The sequence below is a fragment of the Mastomys coucha genome, unplaced genomic scaffold, assembly GCF_008632895.1.
Source record: "Mastomys coucha isolate ucsf_1 unplaced genomic scaffold, UCSF_Mcou_1 pScaffold3, whole genome shotgun sequence".
Taxonomy (NCBI): Eukaryota; Metazoa; Chordata; class Mammalia; order Rodentia; family Muridae; genus Mastomys; species Mastomys coucha.
This window is the reverse complement of record NW_022196909.1, coordinates 13,387,833-13,398,691: the sequence shown is the minus strand read 5'-3', so window position 1 is coordinate 13,398,691 and position 10,859 is coordinate 13,387,833. Positions and strand designations below refer to the sequence as shown.

The 10,859-nt window shown below is 41.7% G+C and overlaps 1 protein-coding gene across 4 annotated transcripts in view; it reads left to right on the top strand.

Annotated features, from left to right (window-relative positions):
• The window catches only part of Ccdc138 (coiled-coil domain containing 138), a 58,095-nt gene extending 49,859 nt beyond the window's left edge, over positions 1-8,236 (top strand). For 3 of the 4 annotated variants that reach the window (XM_031348102.1, XM_031348104.1, XM_031348105.1), the window contains 3 exons: positions 4,312-4,488; positions 5,787-5,925; positions 7,980-8,236. In XM_031348102.1, coding sequence (XP_031203962.1) covers positions 4,312-4,488; positions 5,787-5,925; positions 7,980-8,145 — 482 coding nt within the window. In that variant the 3' untranslated portion in view covers positions 8,146-8,236. Of the gene's footprint in view, positions 1-4,311; positions 4,489-5,786; positions 5,926-7,979 lie in introns of those variants that run through there. The other variant, XR_004112416.1, reaches the window with a different exon arrangement.
• The last annotated feature ends 2,623 nt before the right edge of the window (positions 8,237-10,859 follow it).

The following is a 10,859-nucleotide window of genomic DNA, read 5'->3' as shown; positions in this document are numbered from 1 at the left end:
TCCTGCTTGCTCCAGCCTACCCCACTACTTTTTGAATTGGGCAGATGATGTCTTTTTCAGGTTACATCATGATATTTTAGACGTGTGGGCTTGAGACATCTCATTGTTTATCAAGGTTCACTTGGAACTCCAGATCCTTGTCCTCATTGTCCCAAGTCCTGGGAGTTACACATGTGTAACACTGGCCTAGTTTACTTCTTAAAAGCTTAAATGAAAGAATAAATGTAAAAGTTCAGCAAAGGTTGTCGTATAGTAAATTCTTTTTTTTTTTTTTTTTTTTTTTTTTTTTTTTTTTTTTTTTTTTGGTTTTTGAGACAGGGTTTCTCTGTGTAGCCTTGGCTGTCCTGGAACTTGCTCTGTAGACCAGGCTGGCCTCGAACTCAGAAATCCACCTGCCTCTGCCTCCCAAGTGCTGGGATTAAGTAAATTCTTAATTAGTCGATTGTTATTATCAGTAGACATTGCTTATTCATTTTTTAAGAATTGGTTTTACTTGAGATCATAATTAAGGTTTTTTTAGACTGCATTAGCTGTCGTTTGATATAATAAAATACCAAACAAGTGATTTAAAACAACATATTTGGGGCTGAAAGATGGCCAAGCATTTAAGAGTACTTGCTCTTACAGAAAACCTGGGTTTGGTTCCTAGCACTCATGTAGGATAGCTCACAGTTGCCTCTAATTTTAGCTCCAGGGGATCCAATGTCGTATTATTTCCTCTGTGAGTACCATGCATGGTGTGGTGCACACATACATAGAAAACAAAATGGAATATTTTAAAAATCCTTTCAGTTTACTGGCACTGGAAGTTTGGGCTGGGCTTAGATCTCCCTGATCTTTTCTGCACTGATCTTCCTATTTCCCTTCTGGCCTTTCATCGTGGGTTCTATTCTGGATCTCCCAGAAGACTCAAGAGCCCATGAGGCTGGGTGCTTGTCCAAAAGGCACCACTTTTACTGTGCTTTGCCAAGTCACCAGGTTCAGCAGGACTCAGAGTTGGCAGCAGAGTTCATTTCTCATAAGAGTTGCTGCAGAGAATTTCGTACTTTTTCTTTTTAATAATCTACCATGATTAAGATAAACAGACTGGCTTCTGTTGAGCAGTGCACAGCACCTGTGACCAGTTCCAGAAGTTTCTACACCTTCCATAGCCTCTTCAGGCACCCACATTCATGAACACATTCCCTCTACTCCCCACATATACAAGTAAAATCATTATTTTTAAAAAGATAAGACCCCTTTGGAAAAATAACCAAATACTATTTTCTTACCTGTGAAAACTGTTAAGGGACAACTTTTTCCCTCGTTTTGAAAAATTGAAACTAATTTTTTCATTTACTATTTTCTGATCATGATTTCTTCTCCCTCATCCTAAGATCCTCCTCACCAACCTAACTCTACTCCTGTGTTTCTCCTTAGAAAACAAACAGCCAAAACAAAACAAAACAAAACAATTTTTTTAAATAAAAACAATTAGCACAAGAAACACACACACACCATAAAGATACAAAATTAAGAAGCTGTAATATACATGCAAAAGGCCAAACCAAAGGGTTTAAGAGAAAGAAAAAAGAATGAAAGAAGAAAGACAAAGTTTTAAGAAGATGGATAGCCTTTTAAGCTTGTAAATTAAATATTTAACAAAAAAGTACCATGAAACTGGATTCAGTGGTGAACATGTACAATCAACACTAGAGAGGCCAAGGCAAGAGAACGTAGGCACATTTAAGGCTAGCCTGATCTACATGTGCTGTTTCAGACTGGGCAGAGCTCACACACACAGACTCTTTATTAGCAAACAGCCCTGTGATAATTAGTCCACTTAATCGTGCTAGCAGCTGCAGGTAATCTCAAATACAGTAGAGGGCGCTGCTGTGACGCTTGTGTCTGTGGAGGCAGCAGGCTTGGCTAGTCTATCTGAATTGTTGCTTTTTTAAAAAAAAGTTTGGGCCTGGCAGATGACTTGGTGACTCTGCTGAGTAGGCATAAGGACCTGAGGTTAGGTCCCTAACATCCATATGAGCCGAGCACAGCAGAGCGTATCTCTAATCCAGCAATGAGGGCTGTAGACAGGTGTCTACACAAGCCAGCCAAATGTTGAGATTCAAGTTCAGTGAGACCCCAGCTCAAAACAAAGAGAGGCCAGAGGCCATAAATTTGAGGGTGGGGATGCACATGGGGCTTTGGGGAAGAATAAGAAAGGAAAAATGATGTAATTATATTTTCATTTTTTTAAAAACAAGGGAAGAGAGCCACCTGTGCCTGTGCTCTGCATGGACACGAGCAGGCAAACAAGGACAAAGGAGAGCTGGGAGCCAGCCGGATCCGAACAGAACCTAGCTATTCGGCTTAATATGCATTTGTTTGCAGAGTTCATTTATAAGTAAAAGATTAAGTATGGCAGTAGTGTTCCTTAGGTTTTATTAGTGGCAGCCAGAGATGTCAGCTCCCGTGGAACTGGAGTTAGAGGGGGTTGTGAGCCCCCCAGCACCGCAGCTGGGAACTGAGCTCAGGTACTTAACCAGAGCATAACCGTCAGGTCACTATCGCTCCAGTGGGCACAACTTGCCTGACAGATTGATTGGCATTGTAAGGCTCACAGCTGCCTAAGATGGTTACACTGGCCTTTTCCTCCAGCAGCCTGAGTGGCACCTTGATGTTACTCTGGTCTTGTCCTCCAGCAGCCTGGGTGGCACCTTCCAGGACTGATGTTACACTGACCTTGTCCTCCAGCAGCCTGGGTGGCACCTTCCAGGACTGAGAACACTCACAGGCAAGCTGCTTAGGGCCACCTTGAGTTAGTGTTCTGCAGTCAAAGTGTCTGACGAGATGTAGGGTCGTCTAGCCCTGAGAGGCAACTAAGAGCAATAGCGCTATCCTGTCCTGGTGGTCCCTAACACCTCCTCTCCCCAAACCAACAGCTCACAGGGAGGCACCGCACACCTGCCACCACTAGGAGATTCTGTTTTCAGGACACTGGAGCCATTTTTTTTTTTAAAGATAGGGTCTGCTATGTAGCCCTGGCTGGCCTGGAACTCACAAAGCTGTACCTGCTTCTGTGTCCTTTGTGAAAGGCTTATGCCACTACACTGGGCCCTAGACACTCTGTTAAGCTTTCTCTGTTAAACAGAAATACTAATTTTAAAAAAAGGTAACTCAATATTATGTGAACAGTATAGATTTTTTTTTAAAATTTCTTGGAATCATATACTGAAGGAATGTTTTGGAAAATAAATTTTACACATTTAAAAGCAGTGTAAAACTATTGCATGTATCGTAGTGAGGGTATCATTACTGCTGAATCAAAGTGTAATGATACAAGTCTCTGATTTTTTTTCTTTTGCATTGATTCTAATTAAACCAGTGCTTCTCTTGATTTAGTGGCTTGCCAGTCATATGTAAAATATTTTCAAGGTAGGGTGTTAAGAATTTTTATCTCTAAGAGCAACAAGAAATCCTTGTTTAAAACTCATTGAGCAAGTTTGTATATAGTGACAGTTTTAAATGAGGGGACATTTGGAAGTCAGTAGTAAGGTATACAATCTTAGACGTTATTTTAAAGATGCAAATACTGGGCTGGAGAGAAAGATGGCTCAGTGGTTAAGAGTACTGACTGCTCTTCCAGAGGTCCTGAGTTCAATTCCTAGCATCCACATGGTGGCTCACAACCATCTGTAATGGGATCTAATGCCCTCTTCTGGTGTGTCTGAAGACAGCTACTGTGTACTCATATACATAAAATAAAAAAAGATGTAAATACTGGTGTTTAATTTCATAAAAGTATGTGATAATTACAACCAGATATGAAATATATACTATTGTACTATTTAATATTAATCATTACTTTTCGTTTTTAGTATAAAAACAAAATTGGGATATTATTTATTATTATTATTATTATTATTATTATTATTTTGTTTTTTAGAGACAGGATTTCTCAGTGTAGCCTTGGCTGTCCTAGAACTCGTTCTGTAGATCAGACTAGCCTTGAACTCACAGAGATCTGCCTGCTTCTTCCTCCTGAGTGCTGGGATTAAAGGCATGGGCCACCATTGCTCAGTGGGGCTTATTATTTTAATACTGAAATACGAATGTGCTAAAGTTTATGCCATTGTAATTGGACTGCCTTTTCTCTCTCCTGCCCCATTGAGTTCAAATCAACCAGTGAGGGCGGGTGAATCTAAACTTGTGATCTCTTGTTATTTAATTCTTTTATATTTTTATTTTGTTAAAGTGATGCTTCTTTTTAGTTTAGCCTTCGGTTTCTGATTGAATGACTGATGAATAGACGGTTGTTTATGTTGTTTCTAGTCGACTACCTAGCTCAAGCATTTGACTCCCTTTGTTTGGACTTGAAGACAGACGAAGGAAAAACCTTATTTTTGGAGTACCAAGCCGTTCCAGTAATCCTAAAACACCTGAGAATATCCAGTAAAGGGCTCTTATCCAACGTCATCGACAGCCTGCTTCAGATGACAGTAGAGTCAAGTAAGTTTTTATCTTTTATGTCTGTGAAGAAAGGACACTTTTGTTTCCTTCTAATCAGAACGTGTTCACCCCATACTCCAGGCGCTACTGCAGAGTGCTGTAAATGGTGGCTGTTTTCAAAAGTTATTATTTAGGTCAGCATATAGAATGAAATTTCATCGTGGCATCTTGATACGCATGTGTCATACTTTGTTGTAGGCCTGGCCCCTGCCCTCCTCTGTGCCCCTTCACCAGCTGGCTTCGGTCTTCCTCCAGCTAGTCCTCCTGTCCTCCTTGTCCCTTCCTAACACATCTCCTGTTGTTATTCCTATCATGTACACATTGTGGATTAGGATACACGTATGGAGGAGAAAATATATTTGATTGATTGATTTTTTCCCCTGAGATTAGGAGACCTTGCTTAATATTATGAATTATGAGTCCATTTTCCTGCAAGTTTTGTCATTTTGTTTTTCTTTAGAGCTAAACAGTACTCTGCTTTATGTATGTTTAGGTTTTATTACTCACTCACTTTTTGAAGAGCACCTAAGTTGCTTGCATTTCCCTGCTGTATTGAATCTAGCAGCACTGAACATGGGTTGCAGATCTCTCTACTGTAGCCCCCACCCCCATTCTTAGTTGCCTGTGGTTCTTTGTGTAGAGCTAAGACTCGTGGGTCCTCCCACCCCATCCACTTTGGTATGACCTTTGTTGTCCTTGTTCAGCTCACGGTTAAGCAGTCATGTTGGTGAGACGGCATCGTTGTCCCTTCTGATGTCCTAGGAGAGTCTCACAGCAGACCCCCTGATCCTCGAGGTTCTGCCTGCTCTGCCCTTCCACAGTGATTCCTTAACATCTTTATTCTTAGGGTTTCAATCTGTTATGACTCTTACATTCATCCGCTCTTATGCTCAAAATGTTCTTTCCTGTCTAATACAGAGTTGCTATTGGGGTTTTAAAGAAAATTAATTTATACTTCAACAGAGTTTCTTATTCACAGTCAGCTCGACTGGGCTTCTGGTTGGAAGTTCATTGAGGAGACATGTTCTCCTTTGCTTTCAAACATGCTTTGTGTCAAGTAATAACCTGCTCCACGTGACTCCCGTGATGCCCGCAAGAGTTTGCTTTTGCCTTTCAAATGATAATTTTGTCCTAAAGTGTAAGGGTGAAAGCATGACCGTCCAAGCCAGTGTTGATGCATGACTCACACGGTTCTGGTCCAAACCGGTGTTGATGCATGACTCACACGGTTCTGGTTTTGCTTTCTCAGTTTCCTTTTTATGCGCCTTAACAGTAAAGCATGGCGGCTTGTTTTGCAGAGTCCCTGCAGCCATTCTTGGAAGCCTGCAGCAACTCTTTGTTTTTTCGTACTTGTTCTGTGCTGCTGCGAACCCCTAAGCTTGATCTTCACATCCTGGAAAAGCTCAGCATTATCCTACAGAAGCTTTCCAAAATCAAGTAAGAAAGTCTTTTTTGTAACATTTTAATTGATAATTATATTGTGGTCATTATTGGGGCTGCCTTTTCAGTCTCAATCTTAAGGTAGTTTTACTTCGATTATTTCTTGATTCTAATTTGAGTCTAATCTATGGATGTAAAAATTTAAGAATCGTGAATATTAATTATCAAAGACCATGTATTTGGGCTGGGCAGGGGCTCAGCAGGTAAGAGTAGGTACTTTCTAAGCATGAGGACCTGAGTTCAACCCCCAGGACTCACCTAAAAGGCTAAGTGTGGCTATATGCACTTTTGAGCCCAGCACTGTGGGGGCACTATGGGAATAGAGACAGGAGGGGCACCAGGCCTTGGTGGGCACCAGCCTAACTCCAGGTTCAGTGAGAGACCTTGTTTCAAAGGAATAAATCAGAGAGTGGTAGATAGTAGTATACCAGACATCTTCCCTTACTCTTTGTGCATACACCCACATGCACATGCCTGTACCAAACAACACACACAGACATACATACACACATGCACACTCACATACACTCCCATGCACATACATACACACATGCACACTCACATACACTCCCATGCACATACACACATACTCACACAAATATACACACATTCAAACATACACATTCTCTCACACTGTTTCTCATACACACACACACACACACTTTTAGAGACACACATACAGATTTAATAGTGGACATTAGCCTTTGAATATATATTTGTTTCTCAGTTGGTTCAGTTCATTTAAGCAAACTTTAAATATCAGAGACAGCATGCCAATCCAAGAAAAAGGCTTTCTTGTTTAAGATGTTGAGATGGGAGAATATTTTTCTATTGGGTTTTGCTTTTGGTTTTTATGGTACTGGGAACCCAGGACTAACTGCATGGTTCCTCCACTCAGAACAAGTTTATTAGTCAAGCGATAGCATCAGCATAAATCACTGCACACTGATACTTCATATAAGACAGATAAGAAAAATCAAAGTGATAGTAAATGTGTATTTTGGTAATTAATGTACTGAAGTATGCATTTGGTGAAACAGGCAAAAGAATGTGAATGTCTCTGTCTCTCTGTGTGTATGTCTCTCTGTGTGTATGTCTGTGTGTGTATGTTTGTGTGTGTATGTCTGTGTGAATGTATATATCTGTGTGTGTCTGTGTATGTATCTCTCTCTTACTCTCTCTCTCTCTCTCTCTCTCTGTGTGTGTGTGTGTGTGTGTGTGTGTACATGTAGAAGCTCAAGGCTGTTATCAAGTGTCTTTCTCTTCTTTTTTGAGACAGGGTCTCTCACTGAACCTGGAGCTTACTGATTGGCTAGGCTATGTGACCCGTGAGCTCTGGGAAGCCACCTGTCTCTACCTCCTTTAATGCAAGGCCTATTTGATAATTTCTTTCAAGAGGCAGATACACTCAGATAAGAAAATAAAAAATGTTGGAGTTCTGGTTTGCATTTAAGATAGGATTCTAACTAAAATGAGATTACTGAATGCCTTCTCTTCCTCCTCTTCTTTCTTCTTTCTCTTCCTCCTCCTCTTCTTTCTTCTCTGTTCCTCCTCCTCCTTTTTCTTCTTTTGTTTTGTAAGACAAGGTCTCTCTATGTAGCCCTGACTACCCTAGAACTTGCTGTGTAGACCAATCAGTCTGTCCTGGAACTCACATCTGCCTACCTGTGCCTCGGAGTGCTGGGATTGAAGGTGCACACCACTGCACCAAGCTCGAATGTGTTAAGAGAGATATGAGAAGTGGTACATTGCCATTTTAGATCCCTAAGGGCACTGTTAGGTTCTCTCTAACTGTGCAAAGCATGGTTCCTTGTACCTGGCAGTTTTTTTCTGTTAGTGAACAGGGATCAGCTTTCAGGATATAAACTTTTTTTTTTCCTTTAATGTCTTTCTACTCTGGGCTTAGCTCCTAAAACCTAGTTTTCTTAGCATCTCCATCCTGTAGTCAGCCATTTTCTCCATTGTTTTAAAAAGCAAGTGCTATTTCCTCACATTTGCATAAGTTCTCTCAAGTTTATAAGTAACTAAGTAATATGCCCATTCTTTTACAGGAGTAACAAGAAGCTCTTTGAAGTTTTTACCATTCACCTAATGCTTCAGGAAATACAAAGGACAACACATCCAGAGCACGCCTTTCTCTGTATTAATCTGAATTCAACTCTGTTCAATCTGGGTTTGACAAAATGTAACTCCCTGGTTGCCAGCACAAGCCATTAGAAGTGTGCATGTGTGTGTGTGTGTGTGTGTGTGTGTGCGCGTGTGCATGTGTACGTGCATGCATGTGTGTGCATGTGTGTGTGAGTGTGTGTGCATGTGTGTGTGCGTGCATGTGTGTGAGTGTGCGTGTGTGCATGTGTGTGTGCGTGCATGTGTGTGAGTGTGCGTGTGTACGTGTGTGTACGTGCATGTGTGTGAGTGTGTGTGCGTGTGTGCATGTGTGTGTGCGCGTGTGTGCATGTATGTGAATGTGTGTGTATGTGTGTGTGCATGCATGTGTGTGTGAGTGTATGTGTGTGTGCGTATGTGTGTGCACATGTGTGTATGTGTTGCCAGTACAAGCCATTAGAAAAGTGTGTGTGTGTGCGTGTATGTGTGAGTGTGTGTGTGTGTGAGTGTGTACGTGTGTGTGTGCGTGTGTATGTGTGTGTTTGTGGTATATATATGTATATGTGTTCTTTATTTGTAAAAGTGGAAAAATCAACACAGTACAATTCTACAGAGTAAAATTATCAACAGCATCATTTATCATGAAAAATATCTAGAAAGAATTTTCAGCTATGTAAATGAGACCGTAGAAAGTATGGATGTTTTAGAATGTTTCAGTTTAAGGTAATACTAATGTACAAGGTGGCTTTTCCAGAATTTAAGGCATCAGGGTCAGAATTCAAAGCAACAAGGTTCCGTTTTATAAAAGTAATTTTGGAAACGTCTTTCTTGAAATTATGTTTTTTGAATATAATTTGTCCTTATGTGGAAATAAACTATGTTATCATTTTTCCCTTAATATAGTGAATCCCTTCCTTTGATAACATTTTTCTATTTATTTATTTATTTTAATTGGATATTTTATTTACATTTCAAATGTTATCCCCTTTCCCGGTTTCCCCTCTGCAAACCCACTATCCCATCCCCCCTTACCCTGCTTCTATGAGGGCGCTCCCCCCACCCACCCACTCACCCACTCCTGCCTCACCACCCTAGCATTCCTCTACACTGGGGCATCAAACCTTCACAGGACCAAGGGCCTCCCCTCCCATTGATGCTCCATAAGGCCCCTTCAGCTCCTTCAGTCCTTCCCCTAACGCCTCCATTGGAGTCCCTTTGCTCAATCTGATGGTTGGCTGTGCATCCGCATCTGTATTGGTCAGGATCTAGCAGAGCCTCTCAGGAGATAGCTATATCAGGCTCCTGGAAGCAAGCACTTCTTGGTATCTGCAATAGTGTCTGTGTTTGATGTCTACATGTGGGATGGATCCCCAGGTAGGACAGTCTCTGGATGGCCTTTCCTTCAGTCTCTGCCCCACTCTTTGTCTCTGTATGTCCTTTAGACAGGACCAATTCTGGGTTAAAATTTTGGAGATGTGTGGGCGGCCCCATCCCTTAACCAGGGGCCGTGCCTAAGCTCTGGATATGGGCTCGACAGGTTCTTCCTCCCCTTTGTTGGGTATTTCAGCTGATGTCATCCCTGAGGGTCCTGGGAGGCTCTTGCTTTCCTGGCATTTGGGACTTTCTGGTTGCTACCCCCAGTTCTCCATCCCCCATTGCTACACACCTCTGTTCAATTTCCTGACCCTCTGGCCATCTCCTCCATCTCCTACCACACCTGATTCTGCCCCTCTTTTTCCCTTTCCCCTCTTTTCTTCCTCCCAAGTTCCTCCTACCCTCTACTTCCCTTGATTATATTGTTCCCCTTTCTAAGTAGGACTGAAGCACCCACTCTTTGGTCTTCCTTCCTCGAGCTTCATGTGGTCCATAGCTTGTATCGTGGGTATTCCTCGCTCTTTGCCTAATATCCATGTATCAGTGAGTACATACCATGTGTGTTCTCTTGTGACTGAGTTAGCTCACTCAGGATGATATTTTCTTTTTCTTTTCTTTTTTGGTTTGTCAAGACAGAGTTTCTCTGTATAGCCCTAACTGTCCTGGAACTTACTCTGTAGACCAGGCTGGCCTCGAACTCAGAAATCCGCCTGTCTCTTCCTTCCCAATGCTGGGATTAAAGGCATGTGCCACCACCGCCCGGCAATTTTTTTTTCTTTTACAAAGAGATGAATGAGTTTACCTGTCTTCCTGCAGCTAATTTTTGTTTTTTGTTTTTTGTTTTTCGAGACAGAGTTTCTCTGTGTAGCCCTGGCTGTTCTGGAACTCACTCTGTAGACCAGGCTGGCCTCAAACTCAGAAATCTACCTGCCTCTGCCTCCCAAGTGCTGGGATTAAAGGCATGTGCCACCACTGCCCAGATATTTTCAAATTCCATTCATTTACCTGTGAATTTCATGAAGTCATTGTTTTTAATAGCTAAGTAGTATTCAATTGTATAAATGTACCACATTTTCTATGTCCATTCCTCTGTTGAGGGACATCTGGGTTGTTTCCTGCTTCTGGCTATTATAAATATGGCTGCTGTGAACATAGTGGAGCATGTGTTCTTATTACATGTTGGAGCATCTTCTGGGTATATGCCCAGGAGTGGTATAGCTGGATCCTCAGGTAGAACTATGTCCAATTTTCTGAGGAACCACTAGACCAGAGTGGTTGTACCAGCTTGCAATCCCACCAGCAATGAAGGAGTGTTCGTTCCTCTTTCTCCACAACCTCTCCAGCATCTGCTATCACCTGAGTTTTTGATCTTAGCCATTCTGACTGGTGTGAGGTAGAATCTCAGGGTTGTTTTGATTTGCATTTCCCTAGTGAATAAGGATGCTGAATAT